Source organism: Euprymna scolopes, chromosome 37 (assembly GCF_053919585.1).
Source record: "Euprymna scolopes isolate OS-2025 chromosome 37, ASM5391958v1, whole genome shotgun sequence".
NCBI classification, from domain to species: domain Eukaryota; kingdom Metazoa; phylum Mollusca; class Cephalopoda; order Sepiida; family Sepiolidae; genus Euprymna; species Euprymna scolopes.
The window spans coordinates 2,816,690-2,840,601 of NC_136518.1; the positions used below are offsets into that span (position 1 = coordinate 2,816,690).

The 23,912-nt window shown below is 22.6% G+C and overlaps 1 protein-coding gene across 3 annotated transcripts in view; it reads left to right on the top strand.

Moving 5' to 3' along the window:
* The window catches only part of LOC145261036 (uncharacterized), a 135,724-nt gene that overhangs the window by 58,000 nt on the left and 53,812 nt on the right, over nucleotides 1–23,912 (top strand). For all 3 annotated transcript variants that reach the window (XR_013864389.1, XM_080119180.1, XM_080119181.1), the window contains exon 3: nucleotides 6,673–6,826. Coding sequence is in view for 2 of the 3 variants with exons in the window: in XM_080119180.1 (XP_079975306.1) it covers nucleotides 6,673–6,826 (154 nt within the window). In the remaining variant the exon portion in view is untranslated. The remainder of the gene's footprint in view (nucleotides 1–6,672; nucleotides 6,827–23,912) is intronic.

Consider the following 23,912-nt stretch of genomic DNA (forward strand, 5'->3'; position numbering starts at 1 on the left):
GTTCCAACCATGGGTTAAATAGAAACCGACTTGAAAAAAACAAATGTATTCTATTAAAAAATTTTTCTTTAAAATCACCGGATTCGGCATTAAATAACCTGAAAAGGGTTGATATGCCGTAAATCAAAACCAACCAACCATGGTGTGTTCTGAACCAATGGCACGCTCTCGCTTCAAATTGCCATATCGTGGGACTACATGTATATTATCCAGATTAGTTTTCCAATTTATTTTTAACTAGCGGGAGTACTCAGCATTGCCCGGGTGTATCGAGGTGGTGTAGTAAGGAACCCCCAAGAAAAAATAAAAGTGGTAGTAGCGGCGGGGTGGGGGGGTTGTCAAAACCGTAGTAGGCAGTTTGGGTGGAGAGAGGTGTTAAAAAAAAGTGATAGTAGGCAGGTAGGCAGGCTCGAACCCATAATGCGAAGGAGGAAAAAAATAAACTGATGTCTCCATCACCCAACCAGACGTCAAGAGTGTTGGAATTAACTGAAGTCAATCCAATGATGATGATGACTTGCTAAAATGTCGGCGAAAAAAGCAACCCCTACTTGTACAAAACCCCACAGTTAAGGATGAAAGAATGAATGTTTTTGGCCAATTTTTCGATATTTGTTGTCCGAAGGACCATGGTTTAAAACAATACTAGTTTCATCACGTTCCGACGCGTTTGTCGGAAGTTTTTATGAGACATACAAACACACACACACACACACATTTTGTCTTTTATATATATAAACTAGTGCGGGTGCCCGGCGTTGCCCGGGTGATTGTAGGTGTGTGTGCTGGTGGGGGTGGAGGTTTAGATCAAAAAAGAAAAAAGTTTTGGTAGAAAACAAATATTAAAAAAAAAAACGAACAAAAACAAAAAAAAAACAGCTAAAAATAGGTGTGTGTGTGTGTGTTGGGGGTGGGGGGTTGGATCCAAACCCTATGTTAAACTATTTTTGAAAAATCGGAAAAACAAAAAAAAACAACAAACATGATGTAAAAAGAAGAAAAAGTAAAATAGAAAAAAAATAAAATAAAAAAAAAGTTTTGGTAGGTAGGTAGGAACGTTGAGGCGAAAAACTTGGTAAGTTACCCGCTCGCCCACGAGAGGAAAGTAACTGAAAACAATTTCAATTTAACGTTTATAAATGGCAGGTGCGCGGCGAATTTAATTACGCCAAAGGTAATGAAATTCCGCACTTCATTTTAACTGCAGGATAGTTCGTTTGGGTTTGCTTTTACCCAACTTTGTGTGGCTTTGTTTCCCCAACACGTTGGGGAAAACCAGCCCCCCCCCTTATTAGGGGAATGTCCAAATGAAAGCAATTGTCTGATATGACGGTAAAACTAACATTGACAAAACGTCCATTTGCTTTCTGGACGCTCTCGGGCCGTAGCCGAGTATCGAAATAGCAATAATTTTGTAAAAGTCGCCAAAATAAATCTAGACGCGACACGCGTTCGCAAATCCTAGATATTATTATCTAGGGGATATATAAACAGTTCTAAGCGATAGTAATGTCCGAGGAACCCCGGCAAAAAAAGCCTTTCTTGAACATACAAAAACTCTTGCGCGCATTTTGCCTGTTATATAGATGATTTAAATTTTTGCACAATTAAAACTAATATTTTCTTTGAATTTATTCCATGTCGTCTGCTACATTGGCTGAACATTTTGCCATATTCCAAAAATTTCCAGTATATGCTAAAACAACATGACGTAAAAACGGGTCACTCACTGCAGAAATACCAAACAGTTGGGCCCATATTGTGTCTTTGGGAAACGGAGCAGTTAAAAGAAAAGTAAGACGCCTCCTTCCCTCCACTAGTCTGTGGGAGACCCTTGGGCAAAGTCAAAAACCTAGGGTAACCTGAGGTCATTGAAAGCAGGTGACTTGTGTAATACAGAGGCAAACAGAAATAATTCTCTTCATGGTTTCGTATTTCGTTGTGCTAAGTAGAAGATACCTCAGGGTACAATGGTCAAGACATGGGCACTGCTCGGACAGAAAGAAACTGCAATCCACTGTCTATACAGTTTTATTTGAGAAGCAGCGTGAATAGGGTTCTGAATCAGAGCACCTCACTCAGTAAGGCACCGTCGGGTTAGGGTTAGGGTTAGGGTTGTCATCAAACTAACAACCAACAAAGAACAGCAACAATGAATTCATGAATGCCTTGAAGGAAATAAATAGATGGAGAGCTATAGCCGTTAATGCCTGTACCAGATAGGACACCACTTGAATGAATAAATAAATATACACTTGCCATGAAAATAACGATAAGCAGGGATAGTCTCACGTCTCTTCTGTGGAGAAAGACATTGCAGGGAAGAGAAACGGGCATCCCTCACTAGGCTACGAAGTCTATTTTGAACTCTGTCAAGGCAGGATAAGACTTTCTAGCAGCTTATGCCCAGATGTGGCAACGGTACTCAATCCTTGGACATACTTGGTTCTTAAACAGGTAGAGAATTGCATAGCAGTAAGATATCTACTGGATCAATAGAAGGATCCCACCATTTTTCCAGCGACCTTGGCAACAGATTTGATGTACATGTTCCATTTCAGATTAGGAGTAAAGGTCAGATGTAGAAGCTTGTCAAAACATGGAGCCTCCCCAAGACGAAAGTCATTCATTTCAGTTGATGCCAAATGGGGATCAGAGTATTGATGATGTAAAGATGGAAGCTTGGTTTTAGATGCATTAAAAGCAACCAGCCACCTCTTTCCCCATTGTACCACGTGCTCAAGATCAGAAAGAACTTGGTCGTTTAGCCTAGATATATCAATATCTTCAATATAAAGTGTTTTTTTGTTCCACATTATTCAATGCACTGACCTGAATCTGTATACTTTATGTTAGAATCATATTGTAAGATTGTCTTGGTTTTGAATTGTTTTTTTTTAATTGCATTTCCACCCCAAACAACGAACAGTGCCATTTTGATGTAGGGGTTACTATCTGGGACATAGTTGCAAGGATACTATGTAGGGAGTTGAGCAGCAAGATATCAGTTTACATTACACTTGGACTTCTGCAGCATAATCACGTTGACACACCGGTTCCCATTGGATCACCAAAGTTAAGCAACGTTTAACCTGGGTAACTATTTCGGACTTTCAGGTGCTGTATGTGCTCTCCTCCGCTTATCTCGGCATTGCTTCCAGTCGTCCTGGACTTCTCCTTGCCACTGGACTTAAGCAGTGCTGATTCAGGTGAGGTGTGGTTGGAGATTGCGCAACCCTTGCTTCACAATCACACACACAGCTGCCCCTACAGAAGGTATCCTTTGTCTTTTGAGACTAAATGGAGGCATTGTCATCATCTGAACTTCTGCATGCCAGTACAGTCAGGGAAGCAGGAACCTGGAATGAAATTCCAAGGTCTAGCAGTTTTGGGGAAGAAACTATTAGAGTAGAAGGCTTTCTGGTATCTGGGGATCTCCATTGTGTAGGGGTGGGATTTTGCTGCTTGTAAGATTTGTCGGGGGTATTTAAGTCGGGGAGGGGGGGGTACGAGAGCTTGTAGTTCGTCGGAGCATTGAAATACTATCAAATTTCTTTTAGCACATGATTCTTAAACCTCATTTAAAGACTCAAAGAAGTATCATTATACTCCAAACAATAGCAACTATCAATCCATTAACAGAAGATAAAACGCATTTGGGCATGAGCACAAAAGTCGAAAATTGGAAGAGAAGTTTTAATTACTTTTTTATTTGATTTTTATTACGCCATTTTGAATTTTTAAAAAAAAATTGCTAAGTATTAACCACTTCTTAATCACATACACACACACGCATGCATATATATATATATATATATATATATATTTTTTTTTTTACATAGGCATCACCACATTATCAAGGCCAAGAGGCCACTCAAGGATAAGGGTTAAAGAGTGTACAGTAGAAATTGGACAATATAGTAATCATTAGTAATGAAAATTTGGTAAATTTGATAACTTATATGGAACGGCTCATCAAGAACTTATTTACGTTAGACTTGAACACAACCATATTGTAGTCAGCCGGAAAGCAGGAAAACGGAAGACAATTCCACAGGCGTGCAGTTCTAAGAAAGAAGCTTTGTTCATGGAATCTACGTTTAGGTTTAGGCACAGATAAAGAGTGGAGGGAATTATTGATAGTGTTTACAGCTAGACGAGTGTTTCTTGTGAAAGTTTGGCGAGGGGGGACCATAGATTGAAGTTCAGTCGAACACTTTCCATGAAAATAACGATACATCAGAGACAAACTCGCAACATCTCTTCTGTGAGATAGAGGTTGCAAGGAAGAGAAAAGGACATCTCCTATGAGGCTACGAAGTCTATTTTGAACTCTATCAAGGCAGGCCAAGTCCTTTCTAGCAGCTCCTGCCCAGATGTGGCAACAGTATTCCATCCTTGGACGTACCTGGCTCTTATATAGATAGAGAATAGCATCAGCAGTGAGATATCTACCGGATCGATAGAAAGATCCCACCATTTTTCCAGCAGCCTTGGCAACAGATTTGATGTACGTGTTCCATTTAAGATCAGGAGTAATGGTCAAGCCAAGAAGCTTGTCAAAACTTTAGGCCTCCTGAAGACGAGAGCCATTCATTTCAATTGATGCCAGATGTGGATCAGAATGTTGATGATGTAAAGAGAGAAGCTTGGTTTTAGATGCATTAAAAGTAATCAGCCACTCCTTACCCCATTGTACTACGCGCTCAAGATCAGTGGAGAGAGAATTGGAGAGAACTTGGTCGTTTACTGTCTTAGATGTGCTACCATAAATGGTAGTGTCGTCAGCATAGATGTCTACAAATGATGTAAGGATGTGATTTGGAAGATCATTAATGTAGATCAGGAAAAGAGTTGGGCCCAGGATGGACCCCTGAGGGACACCGGCATTAATACTGTGAGCTTCTGATTTTTGCCCCTTAACTACTACTCTTATGAACCTATCAGAAAGAAATGATTTAATAATTGAGAAGACATTTCCAGCAATACCATAGCTAGAGATCTTATGAAGTAAACCTTTATGCCATACCCTATCAAAGGCCTTAGATATGTCAAGAGCAATTGCCCTAGAAAGAAATATATATATATACTAGCAAAAGTACCCGTCGTTGACTGGGTTCAAAAACAGCCTACAGAAAATGGACTCTGATTTATTAAAGTATGATGTTATGAAAAGGAAGGGTTGTAAAGAGATAGCTTCGAATTTGGGGGTATTAAAACCAAAGCAAAATATGATGAAAGTAAAAATAAAATAGATAAGCCCCATAATTTATTATACCATACCTGTTCGCACTGAAACACTTATCACAATATTCTGTGGATCTATATTAAAAAACCTTGTTAAACTTTGTGACATATTTCCATCCTATGCGGTCAGGCGCGAACGAACACCTCATAATTTTATCATACCATATTTCTTCAAACTGAAACATAATTATCAAAGTATGCTTACGCAGATAGATATGAAAAGTCTTTATTAAAGTTTGTGCCTATTTCCATTCTATGGAGGCCAGGCGCGAACGCAGACCCCACAATTTTATTATACCATCCCTATTTAAGTTAAAACATACTTATCAAAGTATTATGTACATCTATATCAAAAACACTTGTAAACGTTTTTTTTTAATTTTGGATTTTTTATTTCCATACTTTGTGGACCAGGCGCGAACGAAGACCCCACAATTTTAATGAACCACCGTTCTGCCAGATCAAATATACCCATTCCTGTGTCTCGATACATCTTCTATCATTATATGTATTCAGTTTTTAAAAATAGTCAACCATAGAGGAGCCTATTCGTGACCACACACACACACACACACACACACACACACACACACACACACACGTACACACACATTCAGCTTTATATACATATATATATATATATATATATATATATATATATATATATATATATATATATATATAAACAAATGACAAAAGTCTATATTCCAGGAATATTTCTGTTGAACTCATGATTCTACAGAGGAGTTATAACGGAACACTTTATTTAACCAAACATGGTAACATGTTTTCGTTCTGTCAGTCACAACTGGGGAGGAGTCCTAAGTAATGCGCAGTTGTATTTTTAGGGTCACCTGCAATCTCCATAGAAGTGTGACTTATGACTGAAATAAGAGAAACGATGACCATTGTATTTTTCCGAAGAGTTTTTAAGTTAAATTCATTTTTCTTATTTCAATAAAGTCAAAATTCCATGCCAATGAGAACATTCAAATTTGCTAGAAGTGGAAGAAAAAAAAATGATTAAATAATTCGAAATAAGAAATGTTTTTTTTTTAAATTAATTATTTTTATTGTGCAATACTTTACATAAGTTTGAAATAGTTCAAACGCTAAAAAAATAAAAAAGAAACATTGTTTATGTTCGTCTTGGTAAAAAAAAAAAAAATCCAATCGTGCTGGTCCACAAAATTCAGAATAGAGATATGTGAATGAGAGAAAAAAATCAAAAATAGAAATAGGGAGGCAACAACTACATGAGAACCGAATAAATATTAAAAACAAAAGAGTGTCTACAATTTGTCCGAGGCAATGCTGAAAAAAAAAAGAATATCAGCATCGTAGATGTGTCTTGTGTAGTTTCTGACTTTTAACTGAATAAACAAACAGACATACACACGGTAATATATATATTTTATTATTCAGGTTAAAGCAGGTGATAACCATGAGTCTTTGACTGAAAAATATCTACTTGGACGAGCAGAGATCCCACGTCGGCCAGAAAATAGTGAAACCCTTGGAGAGGAACCATACATTCGGATAACACAAGTGGCCCCTTCCAATAGTAGCATCATCGATGGTAAGTTCCACGACAATCATTTAATACATAGGGAGACGGGAGGGGAGTTAATTTTGGTAAGCGCATTGTTGTATATATAGCAGCTTTTGTTAGACCAAATTTACTCTCTCTCTCTCTCTCTCTCTCTCTCTCTCCCCCGGCTGGTGCAACCAGATCAGGCTGTCTGAAGATATTGACTTCCTGAGACAAAATGCACCTAACATTGATGTTTTTGTTTTTCTACTTCCTTTTGCAAAACTTAATTATTTTCTTCAAAACCAAAAACAACATCAACCCCCCTTTTCCCCTCTTTCCTTCTTCCCATTTCCCCTTTCTCTTTCTATCTCCTCCACTTCCTGACTGGTTTCTTAACTTAAAATATACCAAAGATTAATACTGTAACCCTTTTCCCTCGCCATTGCAAAACTCTTCTCCAGGGCAGGAAACAAAAACGATAAAATCCACTATAAAACAACCAAACCAAACACTACAAAATATCGATTGAAAATACAAAGAATTTGAAGAATAAAAACCTTCTACAAAATAACTGGATGCGACATGAATACTATTTCCAAAATAACTGGATTCACATTTTTTCATTTCTTTTCAAATTTCATCGTTACTTTTCACATTCAATCGTTTCTTTTAACATATCATTCTTTTCACATTTTATTGTTTCTTTTCACATTTTATTGTTTCTTTTCACATTTTATTGTTTCTTTTAACATTTTATTGTTTCTTTTCACATTTTATTGTTTCTTTTCACATTTTATTGTTTCTTTTCGCATTTTATTGTTTCTTTTCACATTTTATTATTTCTTTTCACCTTTTATTGTTTATTTTCACATTTGATTGTTTCTTTTCACATTTTATTATTTCTTTTCACCTTTTATTGTTTATTTTCACATTTTATTGTTTCTTTTCACATTTTATTGTTTCTTTTCACATTTTATTGTTTCTTTTAACATTTGATTGTTTCTTTTAACATTTTATTGTTTCTTTTCGCATTTTATTGTTTCTTTTCGCATTTTATTGTTTCTTTTCACATTTTATTGTTTCTTTTCACATTTTATTATTTCTTTTAACATTTTATTATTTCTTTTAACATTTTATTGTTTCTTTTCACATTTTATTATTTCTTTTCACATTTTATTGTTTCTTTTCACATTTTATTGTTTGTTTTCACATTTTATTGTTTCTTTTAACATTTTATTGTTTCTTTTAACATTTTATTGTTTCTTTTCGCATTTTATTGTTTCTTTTCGCATTTTATTGTTTCTTTTCACATTTTATTGTTTCTTTTCACATTTTATTATTTCTTTTCACATTTTATTGTTTCTTTTCACATTTTATTGTTTCTTTTCACATTTTATTGTTTCTTTTCACATGTTATTGTTTCTTTTCACATGTTATTGTTTCTTTTTACATTTTATTGTTTCTTTTAACATTTTATTGTTTCTTTTCACATTTTATTGTTTCTTTTAACATTTTATTGTTTCTTTTCACATTTAATTATTTCTTTTAACATTTTATTGTTTCTTTTCACATTTTATTGTTTCTTTTCACATTTTATTGTTTCTTTTAACATTTTATTATTTCTTTTAACATTTTATTGTTTCTTTTAACATTTTATTGTTTCTTTTCACATTTTATTGTTTCTTTTCACATTTTATTGTTTCTTTTCACATTTTATTATTTCTTTTCACATTTTATTGTTTCTTTTCACATTTTATTGTTTCTTTTCACATTTTATTATTTCTTTTAACATTTTATTGTTTCTTTTAACATTTTATTGTTTCTTTTAACATTTTATTGTTTCTTTTAACATTTTATTGTTTTTATTTCACATTTTATTGTTTCTTTTCACATTTTATTGTTTCTTTTAACATTTTATTGTTTCTTTTCACATTTAATTATTTCTTTTAACATTTTATTGTTTCTTTTCACATTTTATTGTTTCTTTTCACATTTTATTGTCTCTTTTAACATTTTATTATTTCTTTTCACATTTTATTGTTTCTTTTCACATTTTATTGTTTCTTTTAACATTTTATTATTTCTTTTAACATTTTATTGTTTCTTTTAACATTTTATTATTTCTTTTCACATTTTATTGTTTCTTTTAACATTTTATTGTTTCTTTTCACATTTTATTATTTCTTTTCACATTTTATTGTTTCTTTTAACATTTTATTGTTTCTTTTCACATTTTATTGTTTCTTTTCACATTTTATTATTTCTTTTCACATTTTATTGTTTCTTTTCACATTTTATTGTTTCTTTTAACATTTTATTATTTCTTTTCACATTTTATTGTTTCTTTTCACATTTTATTATTTCTTTTCACATTTTATTATTTCTTTTAACATTTTATTATTTCTTTTAACATTTTATTATTTCTTTTCACATTTTATTATTTCTTTTTACATTTTATTATTTCTTTTCACATTTTATTATTTCTTTTAACATTTTATTGTTTCTTTTAACATTTTATTATTTCTTTTAACATTTTATTGTTTCTTTTAACATTTTATTGTTTCTTTTAACATTTTATTGTTTCTTTTAACATTTTATTGTTTCTTTTCACATTTTATTATTTCTTTTCACATTTTATTATTTCTTTTAACATTTTATTATTTCTTTTAACATTTTATTATTTCTTTTAACATTTTATTATTTCTTTTCACATTTTATTATTTCTTTTAACATTTTATTATTTCTTTTAACATTTTATTATTTCTTTTAACATTTTATTGTTTCTTTTCACATTTTATTGTTTCTTTTCACATTTTATTATTTCTTTTCACATTTTATTGTTTCTTTTAACATTTTATTGTTTCTTTTCACATTTTATTATTTCTTTTAACATTTTATTATTTCTTTTAACATTTTATTATTTCTTTTAACATTTTATTATTTCTTTTAACATTTTATTATTTCTTTTAACATTTTATTATTTCTTTTAACATTTTATTGTTTCTTTTCACATTTTATTGTTTCTTTTAACATTTTATTATTTCTTTTCACATTTTATTGTTTCTTTTCACATTTTATTATTTCTTTTCACATTTTATTATTTCTTTTAACATTTTATTGTTTCTTTTCACATTTTATTGTTTCTTTTAACATTTTATTGTTTCTTTTAACATTTTATTGTTTCTTTTAACATTTTATTATTTCTTTTAACATTTTATTGTTTCTTTTAACATTTTATTGTTTCTTTTAACATTTTATTATTTCTTTTAACATTTTATTATTTCTTTTAACATTTTATTGTTTCTTTTCACATTTTATTGTTTCTTTTCACATTTTATTATTTCTTTTCACATTTTATTGTTTCTTTTAACATTTTATTATTTCTTTTCACATTTTATTGTTTCTTTTAACATTTTATTGTTTCTTTTCACATTTTATTGTTTCTTTTAACATTTTATTATTTCTTTTCACATTTTATTGTTTCTTTTCACATTTTATTGTTTCTTTTCACATTTTATTATTTCTTTTAACATTTTATTATTTCTTTTAACATTTTATTGTTTCTTTTAACATTTTATTATTTCTTTTAACATTTTATTGTTTCTTTTCGCATTTTATTGTTTCTTTTCGCATTTTATTGTTTCTTTTAACATTTTATTGTTTCTTTTCACATTTTATTGTTTCTTTTCACATTTTATTGTTTCTTTTAACATTTTATTATTTCTTTTCACATTTTATTGTTTCTTTTCATATTTTATTGTTTCTTTTCACATTTTATTGTTTCTTTTCACATTTTATTGTTTCTTTTAACATTTTATTGTTTCTTTTCACATTTTATTGTTTCTTTTCGCATTTTATTGTTTCTTTTAACATTTTATTGTTTCTTTTAACATTTTATTGTTTCTTTTCACATTTTATTGTTTCTTTTCACATTTTATTATTTCTTTTAACATTTTATTGTTTCTTTTAACATTTTATTGTTTCTTTTCACATTTTATTGTTTCTTTTCACATTTTATTATTTCTTTTAACATTTTATTGTTTCTTTTAACATTTTATTATTTCTTTTCACATTTTATTATTTCTTTTAACATTTTATTATTTCTTTTAACATTTTATTATTTCTTTTCACATTTTATTATTTCTTTTCACATTTTATTATTTCTTTTAACATTTTATTATTTCTTTTAACATTTTATTATTTCTTTTAACATTTTATTATTTCTTTTAACATTTTATTGTTTCTTTTCACATTTTATTGTTTCTTTTCACATTTTATTATTTCTTTTAACATTTTATTATTTCTTTTAACATTTTATTGTTTCTTTTAACATTTTATTGTTTCTTTTCACATTTTATTGTTTCTTTTCACATTTTATTATTTCTTTTAACATTTTATTGTTTCTTTTAACATTTTATTATTTCTTTTCACATTTTATTATTTCTTTTAACATTTTATTATTTCTTTTAACATTTTATTATTTCTTTTCACATTTTATTATTTCTTTTAACATTTTATTATTTCTTTTAACATTTTATTGTTTCTTTTAACATTTTATTGTTTCTTTTAACATTTTATTATTTCTTTTCACATTTTATTGTTTCTTTTCGCATTTTATTGTTTCTTTTCGCATTTTATTGTTTCTTTTAACATTTTATTGTTTCTTTTCACATTTTATTGTTTCTTTTCACATTTTATTGTTTCTTTTAACATTTTATTATTTCTTTTCACATTTTATTGTTTCTTTTCATATTTTATTGTTTCTTTTCACATTTTATTGTTTCTTTTCACATTTTATTGTTTTTTTTAACATTTTATTGTTTCTTTTTACATTTTATTGTTTCTTTTCGCATTTTATTGTTTCTTTTAACATTTTATTGTTTCTTTTAACATTTTATTGTTTCTTTTCACATTTTATTGTTTCTTTTCACATTTTATTATTTCTTTTAACATTTTATTGTTTCTTTTAACATTTTATTGTTTCTTTTCACATTTTATAATTTCTTTTCACATTTTATTATTTCTTTTAACATTTTATTGTTTCTTTTCACATTTTATTATTTCTTTTCACATTTTATTATTTCTTTTAACATTTTATTATTTCTTTTAACATTTTATTATTTCTTTTCACATTTTATTATTTCTTTTCACATTTTATTATTTCTTTTAACATTTTATTATTTCTTTTAACATTTTATTATTTCTTTTAACATTTTATTATTTCTTTTAACATTTTATTGTTTCTTTTCACATTTTATTGTTTCTTTTCACATTTTATTATTTCTTTTAACATTTTATTATTTCTTTTAACATTTTATTGTTTCTTTTAACATTTTATTGTTTCTTTTCACATTTTATTGTTTCTTTTCACATTTTATTATTTCTTTTAACATTTTATTGTTTCTTTTAACATTTTATTATTTCTTTTCACATTTTATTATTTCTTTTAACATTTTATTATTTCTTTTAACATTTTATTATTTCTTTTCACATTTTATTATTTCTTTTAACATTTTATTATTTCTTTTAACATTTTATTGTTTCTTTTAACATTTTATTGTTTCTTTTAACATTTTATTATTTCTTTTCACATTTTATTGTTTCTTTTAACATTTTATTATTTCTTTTCACATTTTATTGTTTCTTTTAACATTTTATTATTTCTTTTCACATTTTATTGTTTCTTTTAACATTTTATTATTTCTTTTAACATTTTATTATTTCTTTTCACATTTTATTATTTCTTTTAACATTTTATTATTTCTTTTCACATTTTATTATTTCTTTTAACATTTTATTATTTATTTTAACATTTTATTGTTTCTTTTAACATTTTATTGTTTCTTTTAACATTTTATTATTTCTTTTAACATTTTATTGTTTCTTTTAACATTTTATTGTTTCTTTTCACATTTTATTGTTTCTTTTCACATTTTATTATTTCTTTTCACATTTTATTGTTTCTTTTAACATTTTATTGTTTCTTTTAACATTTTATTGTTTCTTTTAACAGTTTATTGTTTTTATTTCACATTTTATTGTTTCTTTTAACATTTTATTGTTCCTTTTCACATTTTATTGTTTCGTTTCACATTTTATTGTTTCTTTTCACATTTTATTGTTTTTATTTATCATTTTATTGTTTCTTTTAACATTTTATTGTTTCTTTTCACATTTTATTATTTCTTTTCACATTTTATTGTTTCTTTTAACATTTTATTATTTCTTTTCACATTTTATTGTTTCTTTTAACATTTTATTGTTTCTTTTCACATTTTATTGTTTCTTTTAACATTTTATTATTTCTTTTCACATTTTATTGTTTCTTTTCACATTTTATTGTTTCTTTTCACATTTTATTATTTCTTTTAACATTTTATTGTTTCTTTTAACATTTTATTATTTCTTTTAACATTTTATTGTTTCTTTTCGCATTTTATTGTTTCTTTTCGCATTTTATTGTTTCTTTTAACATTTTATTGTTTCTTTTCACATTTTATTGTTTCTTTTCACATTTTATTGTTTCTTTTAACATTTTATTGTTTCTTTTCACATTTTATTGTTTCTTTTCATATTTTATTGTTTCTTTTCACATTTTATTGTTTCTTTTCACATTTTATTGTTTCTTTTAACATTTTATTGTTTCTTTTCACATTTTATTGTTTCTTTTCGCATTTTATTGTTTCTTTTAACATTTTATTGTTTCTTTTAACATTTTATTGTTTCTTTTCACATTTTATTGTTTCTTTTCACATTTTATTATTTCTTTTAACATTTTATTGTTTCTTTTAACATTTTATTGTTTCTTTTCACATTTTATTGTTTCTTTTCACATTTTATTATTTCTTTTAACATTTTATTGTTTCTTTTAACATTTTATTATTTCTTTTCACATTTTATTATTTCTTTTAACATTTTATTATTTCTTTTAACATTTTATTATTTCTTTTCACATTTTATTATTTCTTTTCACATTTTATTATTTCTTTTAACATTTTATTATTTCTTTTAACATTTTATTATTTCTTTTAACATTTTATTATTTCTTTTAACATTTTATTATTTCTTTTAACATTTTATTGTTTCTTTTCACATTTTATTGTTTCTTTTCACATTTTATTATTTCTTTTAACATTTTATTATTTCTTTTAACATTTTATTGTTTCTTTTAACATTTTATTGTTTCTTTTCACATTTTATTGTTTCTTTTCACATTTTATTATTTCTTTTAACATTTTATTGTTTCTTTTAACATTTTATTATTTCTTTTCACATTTTATTATTTCTTTTAACATTTTATTATTTCTTTTCACATTTTATTATTTCTTTTCACATTTTATTATTTCTTTTAACATTTTATTATTTCTTTTAACATTTTATTGTTTCTTTTAACATTTTATTGTTTCTTTTAACATTTTATTATTTCTTTTCACATTTTATTGTTTCTTTTCGCATTTTATTGTTTCTTTTCGCATTTTATTGTTTCTTTTAACATTTTATTGTTTCTTTTCACATTTTATTGTTTCTTTTCACATTTTATTGTTTCTTTTAACATTTTATTATTTCTTTTCACATTTTATTGTTTCTTTTCATATTTTATTGTTTCTTTTCACATTTTATTGTTTCTTTTCACATTTTATTGTTTTTTTTAACATTTTATTGTTTCTTTTTACATTTTATTGTTTCTTTTCGCATTTTATTGTTTCTTTTAACATTTTATTGTTTCTTTTAACATTTTATTGTTTCTTTTCACATTTTATTGTTTCTTTTCACATTTTATTATTTCTTTTAACATTTTATTGTTTCTTTTAACATTTTATTGTTTCTTTTCACATTTTATTGTTTCTTTTCACATTTTATTATTTCTTTTAACATTTTATTGTTTCTTTTCACATTTTATTATTTCTTTTCACATTTTATTATTTCTTTTAACATTTTATTATTTCTTTTAACATTTTATTATTTCTTTTCACATTTTATTATTTCTTTTCACATTTTATTATTTCTTTTAACATTTTATTGTTTCTTTTAACATTTTATTGTTTCTTTTCACATTTTATTGTTTCTTTTCACATTTTATTGTTTCTTTTCACATTTTATTGTTTCTTTTCACATTTTATTATTTCTTTTCACATTTTATTATTTCTTTTAACATTTTATTATTTCTTTTAACATTTTATTATTTCTTTTCACATTTTATTATTTCTTTTAACATTTTATTATTTCTTTTAACATTTTATTGTTTCTTTTAACATTTTATTGTTTCTTTTAACATTTTATTATTTCTTTTCACATTTTATTGTTTCTTTTAACATTTTATTATTTCTTTTCACATTTTATTGTTTCTTTTAACATTTTATTATTTCTTTTCACATTTTATTGTTTCTTTTAACATTTTATTATTTCTTTTAACATTTTATTATTTCTTTTCACATTTTATTATTTCTTTTAACATTTTATTATTTCTTTTCACATTTTATTATTTCTTTTAACATTTTATTATTTATTTTAACATTTTATTGTTTCTTTTAACATTTTATTGTTTCTTTTAACATTTTATTATTTCTTTTAACATTTTATTGTTTCTTTTAACATTTTATTGTTTCTTTTCACATTTTATTGTTTCTTTTCACATTTTATTATTTCTTTTCACATTTTATTGTTTCTTTTAACATTTTATTGTTTCTTTTAACATTTTATTGTTTCTTTTAACAGTTTATTGTTTTTATTTCACATTTTATTGTTTCTTTTAACATTTTATTGTTCCTTTTCACATTTTATTGTTTCGTTTCACATTTTATTGTTTCTTTTCACATTTTATTGTTTTTATTTATCATTTTATTGTTTCTTTTAACATTTTATTGTTTCTTTTCACATTTTATTATTTCTTTTCACATTTTATTGTTTCTTTTAACATTTTATTATTTCTTTTCACATTTTATTGTTTCTTTTAACATTTTATTGTTTCTTTTCACATTTTATTGTTTCTTTTCGCATTTTATTGTTTCTTTTAACATTTTATTGTTTCTTTTAACATTTTATTGTTTCTTTTCACATTTTATTGTTTCTTTTCACATTTTATTATTTCTTTTAACATTTTATTGTTTCTTTTAACATTTTATTGTTTCTTTTCACATTTTATTGTTTCTTTTCACATTTTATTATTTCTTTTAACATTTTATTGTTTCTTTTAACATTTTATTATTTCTTTTCACATTTTATTATTTCTTTTAACATTTTATTATTTCTTTTAACATTTTATTATTTCTTTTCACATTTTATTATTTCTTTTCACATTTTATTATTTCTTTTAACATTTTATTATTTCTTTTAACATTTTATTATTTCTTTTAACATTTTATTATTTCTTTTAACATTTTATTGTTTCTTTTCACATTTTATTGTTTCTTTTCACATTTTATTATTTCTTTTAACATTTTATTATTTCTTTTAACATTTTATTGTTTCTTTTAACATTTTATTGTTTCTTTTCACATTTTATTGTTTCTTTTCACATTTTATTATTTCTTTTAACATTTTATTGTTTCTTTTAACATTTTATTATTTCTTTTCACATTTTATTATTTCTTTTAACATTTTATTATTTCTTTTAACATTTTATTATTTCTTTTCACATTTTATTATTTCTTTTAACATTTTATTATTTCTTTTAACATTTTATTGTTTCTTTTAACATTTTATTGTTTCTTTTAACATTTTATTATTTCTTTTCACATTTTATTGTTATTTTTCACATTTTATTATTTCTTTTCACATTTTATTGTTTCTTTTAACATTTTATTATTTCTTTTCACATTTTATTGTTTCTTTTAACATTTTATTATTTCTTTTCACATTTTATTGTTTCTTTTCATATTTTATTGTTTCTTTTCACATTTTATTGTTTCTTTTCACATTTTATTGTTTTTTTTAACATTTTATTGTTTCTTTTCACATTTTATTGTTTCTTTTCGCATTTTATTGTTTCTTTTAACATTTTATTGTTTCTTTTAACATTTTATTGTTTCTTTTCACATTTTATTGTTTCTTTTCACATTTTATTATTTCTTTTAACATTTTATTGTTTCTTTTAACATTTTATTGTTTCTTTTCACATTTTATTATTTCTTTTAACATTTTATTGTTTCTTTTAACATTTTATTATTTCTTTTCACATTTTATTATTTCTTTTAACATTTTATTATTTCTTTTAACATTTTATTATTTCTTTTCACATTTTATTATTTCTTTTCACATTTTATTATTTCTTTTAACATTTTATTATTTCTTTTAACATTTTATTATTTCTTTTAACATTTTATTATTTCTTTTAACATTTTATTGTTTCTTTTCACATTTTATTGTTTCTTTTCACATTTTATTATTTCTTTTAACATTTTATTATTTCTTTTAACATTTTATTGTTTCTTTTAACATTTTATTGTTTCTTTTCACATTTTATTGTTTCTTTTCACATTTTATTATTTCTTTTAACATTTTATTGTTTCTTTTAACATTTTATTATTTCTTTTCACATTTTATTATTTCTTTTAACATTTTATTATTTCTTTTAACATTTTATTATTTCTTTTCACATTTTATTATTTCTTTTAACATTTTATTATTTCTTTTAACATTTTATTGTTTCTTTTAACATTTTATTGTTTCTTTTAACATTTTATTATTTCTTTTCACATTTTATTGTTTCTTTTAACATTTTATTATTTCTTTTCACATTTTATTGTTTCTTTTAACATTTTATTATTTCTTTTCACATTTTATTGTTTCTTTTAACATTTTATTATTTCTTTTAACATTTTATTATTTCTTTTCACATTTTATTATTTCTTTTCACATTTTATTATTTCTTTTCACATTTTATTATTTCTTTTAACATTTTATTATTTATTTTAACATTTTATTGTTTCTTTTAACATTTTATTGTTTCTTTTAACATTTTATTATTTCTTTTAACATTTTATTGTTTCTTTTAACATTTTATTGTTTCTTTTCACATTTTATTGTTTCTTTTCACATTTTATTATTTCTTTTCACATTTTATTGTTTCTTTTAACATTTTATTGTTTCTTTTAACATTTTATTGTTTCTTTTAACAGTTTATTGTTTTTATTTCACATTTTATTGTTTCTTTTAACATTTTATTGTTCCTTTTCACATTTTATTGTTTCGTTTCACATTTTATTGTTTCTTTTCACATTTTATTGTTTTTATTTATCATTTTATTGTTTCTTTTAACATTTTATTGTTTCTTTTCACATTTTATTATTTCTTTTCACATTTTATTGTTTCTTTTAACATTTTATTATTTCTTTTCACATTTTATTGTTTCTTTTAACATTTTATTGTTTCTTTTCACATTTTATTGTTTCTTTTCGCATTTTATTGTTTCTTTTAACATTTTATTGTTTCTTTTAACATTTTATTGTTTCTTTTCACATTTTATTGTTTCTTTTCACATTTTATTATTTCTTTTAACATTTTATTGTTTCTTTTAACATTTTATTGTTTCTTTTCACATTTTATTGTTTCTTTTCACATTTTATTATTTCTTTTAACATTTTATTGTTTCTTTTAACATTTTATTATTTCTTTTCACATTTTATTATTTCTTTTAACATTTTATTATTTCTTTTAACATTTTATTATTTCTTTTCACATTTTATTATTTCTTTTCACATTTTATTATTTCTTTTAACATTTTATTATTTCTTTTAACATTTTATTATTTCTTTTAACATTTTATTGTTTCTTTTCACATTTTATTGTTTCTTTTCACATTTTATTATTTCTTTTAACATTTTATTATTTCTTTTAACATTTTATTGTTTCTTTTAACATTTTATTGTTTCTTTTCACATTTTATTATTTCTTTTAACATTTTATTATTTCTTTTCACATTTTATTGTTTCTTTTAACATTTTATTATTTCTTTTAACATTTTATTATTTCTTTTCACATTTTATTGTTTCTTTTAACATTTTATTATTTCTTTTCACATTTTATTATTTCTTTTAACATTTTATTGTTTCTTTTAACATTTTATTGTTTCTTTTAACATTTTATTATTTCTTTTAACATTTTATTATTTCTTTTAACATTTTATTGTTTCTTTTAACATTTTATTGTTTCTTTTAACATTTTATTATTTCTTTTCACATTTTATTGTTTCTTTTCACATTTTATTGTTTCTTTTAACATTTTATTATTTCTTTTAACATTTTATTGTTTCTTTTAACATTTTATTATTTCTTTTCACATTTTATTGTTTCTTTTAACATTTTATTATTTCTTTTAACATTTTATTATTTCTTTTCACATTTTATTATTTCTTTTCACATTTTATTATTTCTTTTAACATTTTATTATTTCTTTTAACATTTTATTATTTCTTTTAACATTTTATTATTTCTTTTAACATTTTATTGTTTCTTTTAACATTTTATTGTTTCTTTTAACATTTTATTATTTCTTTTAACATTTTATTGTTTCTTTTAACATTTTATTGTTTCTTTTCACATTTTATTGTTTCTTTTCACATTTTATTATTTCTTTTCACATTTTATTGTTTCTTTTAACATTTTATTGTTTCTTTTAACATTTTATTGTTTCTTTTAACATTTTATTGTTTTTATTTCACATTTTATTGTTTCTTTTAACATTTTACTGTTTCTTTTCACATTTTATTGTTTCGTTTCACATTTTATTGTTTCTTTTCACATTTTATTGTTTTTATTTCACATTTTATTGTTTCTTTTAACATTTTATTGTTTCTTTTCACATTTTATTATTTCTTTTCACATTTTATTATTTCTTTTAACATTTTATTATTTCTTTTCACATTTTATTATTTCTTTTAACATTTTATTATTTCTTTTAACATTTTATTGTTTCTTTTAACATTTTATTGTTTCTTTTAACATTTTATTATTTCTTTTAACATTTTATTGTTTCTTTTAACATTTTATTGTTTCTTTTCACATTTTATTGTTTCTTTTCACATTTTATTATTTCTTTTCACATTTTATTGTTTCTTTTAACATTTTATTGTTTCTTTTAACATTTTATTGTTTATTTTAACATTTTATTGTTTTTATTTCACATTTTATTGTTTCTTTTAACATTTTATTGTTTCTTTTCACATTTTATTGTTTCGTTTCACATTTTATTGTTTCTTTTCACATTTTATTGTTTTTATTTCACATTTTATTGTTTCTTTTAACATTTTATTGTTTCTTTTCACATTTTATTATTTCTTTTCACATTTTATTGTTTCTTTTAACATTTTATTATTTCTTTTCACATTTTATTGTTTCTTTTAACATTTTATTGTTTCTTTTAACATTTTATTATTTCTTTTCACATTTTATTGTTTCTTTTCACATTTTATTGTTTCTTTTCACATTTTATTGTTTCTTTTAACATTTTATTGTTTCTTTTAACATTTTATTGTTTCGTTTCACATTTTATTGTTTCTTTTCACATTTTATTGTTTTTATTTCACATTTTATTGTTTCTTTTAACATTTTATTGTTTCTTTTCACATTTTATTATTTCTTTTCACATTTTATTATTTCTTTTAACATTTTATTGTTTCTTTTAACATTTTATTGTTTCTTTTCGCATTTTATTGTTTCTTTTCACATTTTATTGTTTCTTTTCACATTTTATTGTTTCTTTTCACATTTTATTATTTCTTTTCACATTTTATTGTTTCTTTTCACATTTTATTGTTTCTTTTCACATTTTATTGTTTCTTTCTACATTTTATTATTTCTTTTCAGATTTTATTGTTTCTTTTCACATTTTATTGTTTCTTTTCACATTTTATTGTTTCTTTTCACATTTTATTGTTTCTTTTAACATTTTATTATTTCTTTTAACATTTTATTGTTTCTTTTAACATTTTATTGTTTCTTTTCACATTTTATTGTTTCTTTTCACATTTTATTGTTTCTTTTAACATTTTATTATTTCTTTTCACATTTTATTGTTTCTTTTAACATTTTATTGTTTCTTTTAACATTTTATTATTTCTTTTCACATTTCATTGTTTCTTTTCGCATTTTATTGTTTCTTTTCACATTTTATTGTTTCTTTTAACATTTTATTGTTTCTTTTCGCATTTTATTGTTTCTTTTCGCATTTTATTGTTTCTTTTCACATTTTATTGTTTCTTTTCACATTTTATTATTTCTTTTCGCATTTTTTTGTTTCTTTTCACATTTTATTGTTTCTTTTAACATTTTATTGTTTCTTTTCACATTTTATTGTTTCTTTTCGAATTTTATTGTTTCTTTTCGCATTTTATTATTTCTTTTAACATTTTGTTGTTTCTTTTCACATTTTATTTTTGCTTTTCGCATTTTATTGTTTCTTTTCGCATTTTATTATTTCTTTTCGCATTTTATTGTTTCTTTTAACATTTTATTATTTCTTTTAACATTTTATTGTTTCTTTTCGCATTTTATTGTTTCTTTTAACATTTTATTGTTTCTTTTAACATTTTATTGTTTCTTTTAACATTTTATTGTTTCTTTACACATTTTATTGTTTCTTTTAAAATTTCTTATTTCTTTTAACATTTTATTGTTCCTTTTCGCATTTTATTGTTTCTTTTCACATTTTATTGTTTCTTTTTACATTTTATTGTTTCTTTTAACATTGTATTGTTTCTTTTAACATTTTATTGTTTCTTTTCACATTTTATTGTTTCTTTTCACATTTTATTATTTCTTTTCACATTTTATTATTTCTTTTAACATTTTATTGTTTCTTTTCACATTTTATTGTTTCTTTTAACATTTTATTGTTTCTTTTAACATTTTATTGTTTCTTTTAACATTTTATTTTTTCTTTTAACATTTTATTATTTCTTTTAACATTTTATTATTTCTTTTAACATTTTATTGTTTCTTTTCACATTTTATTGTTTCTTTTCACATTTTATTATTTCTTTTCACATTTTATTGTTTCTTTTAACATTTTATTATTTCTTTTCACATTTTATTGTTTCTTTTAACATTTTATTGTTTCTTTTCACATTTTATTATTTCTTTTAACATTTTATTGTTTCTTTTAACATTTTATTATTTCTTTTCACATTTTATTGTTTCTTTTCACATTTTATTATTTCTTTTCACATTTTATTATTTCTTTTCACATTTTATTGTTTCTTTTCACATTTTATTGTTTCTTTTCACATTTTATTGTTTCTTTTCACATTTTATTGTTTCTTTTAACATTTTATTGTTTCTTTTCACATTTTATTGTTTCTTTTAACATTTTTTTGTTTCTTTTCACATTTTATTGTTTCTTTTCACATTTTATTATTTCTTTTCACATTTTATTATTTCTTTTCACATTTTATTGTTTCTTTTAACATTTTATTGTTTCTTTTAACATTTTATTGTTTCTTTTCACATTTTATTGTTTCTTTTAACATTTTATTGTTTCTTTTAACATTTTATTATTTCTTTTAACATTTTATTATTTCTTTTCACATTTTATTGTTTCTTTTAACATTTTATTATTTCTTTTCACATTTTATTATTTCTTTTAACATTTTATTGTTTCTTTTAACATTTTATTGTTTCTTTTCACATTTTATTGTTTCTTTTCGAATTTTATTGTTTCTTTTCGCATTTTATTATTTCTTTTAACATTTTGTTGTTTCTTTTCACATTTTATTTTTGCTTTTCGCATTTTATGGTTTCTTTTCGCATTTTATTATTTCTTTTCGCATTTGATTGTTTCTTTTAACATTTTATTATTTCTTTTAACATTTTATTGTTTCTTTTCGCATTTTATTGTTTCTTTTAACATTTTATTGTATCTTTTAACATTTTATTGTTTCTTTTAACATTTTATTGTTTCTTTACACATTTTATTGTTTCTTTTAAAATTTCTTATTTCTTTTAACATTTTATTGTTCCTTTTCGAATTTTATTGTTTCTTTTCACATTTTATTGTTTCTTTTTACATTTTATTGTTTCTTTTAACATTGTATTGTTTCTTTTCACATTTTATTGTTTCTTTTCACATTTTATTGTTTCTTTTCACATTTTATTGTTTCTTTTCACATTTTATTGTTTCTTTTCACATTTTATTATTTCTTTTAACATTTTATTGTTTCTTTTAACATTTTATTATTTCTTTTCACATTTTATTGTTTCTTTTCACATTTTATTATTTCTTTTCACATTTTATTATTTCTTTTCACATTTTATTGTTTCTTTTCACATTTTATTGTTTCTTTTCACATTTTATTGTTTCTTTTAACATTTTATTGTTTCTTTTCACATTTTATTGTTTCTTTTAACATTTTATTGTTTCTTTTCACATTTTATTGTTTCTTTTCACATTTTATTATTTCTTTTAACATTTTATTGTTTCTTTTCACATTTTATTATTTCTTTTAACATTTTATTATTTCTTTTCACATTTTATTGTTTCTTTTAACATTTTATTATTTCTTTTCACATTTTATTATTTCTTTTAACATTTTATTGTTTCTTTTAACATTTAATTGTTTCTTTTAACATTTTATTATTTCTTTTAACATTTTATTATTTCTTTTAACATTTTATTGTTTCTTTTAACATTTTATTGTTTCTTTTAACATTTTATTATTTCTTTTCACATTTTATTGTTTCTTTTCACATTTTATTGTTTCTTTTAACATTTTATTATTTCTTTTAACATTTTATTGTTTCTTTTAACATTTTATTATTTCTTTTCACATTTTATTGTTTCTTTTAACATTTTATTATTTCTTTTAACATTTTATTATTTCTTTTCACATTTTATTATTTCTTTTCACATTTTATTATTTCTTTTAACATTTTATTATTTCTTTTAACATTTTATTATTTCTTTTAACATTTTATTATTTCTTTTAACATTTTATTGTTTCTTTTAACATTTTATTGTTTCTTTTAACATTTTATTATTTCTTTTAACATTTTATTGTTTCTTTTAACATTTTATTGTTTCTTTTCACATTTTATTGTTTCTTTTCACATTTTATTATTTCTTTTCACATTTTATTGTTTCTTTTAACATTTTATTGTTTCTTTTAACATTTTATTATTTCTTTTAACATTTTATTGTT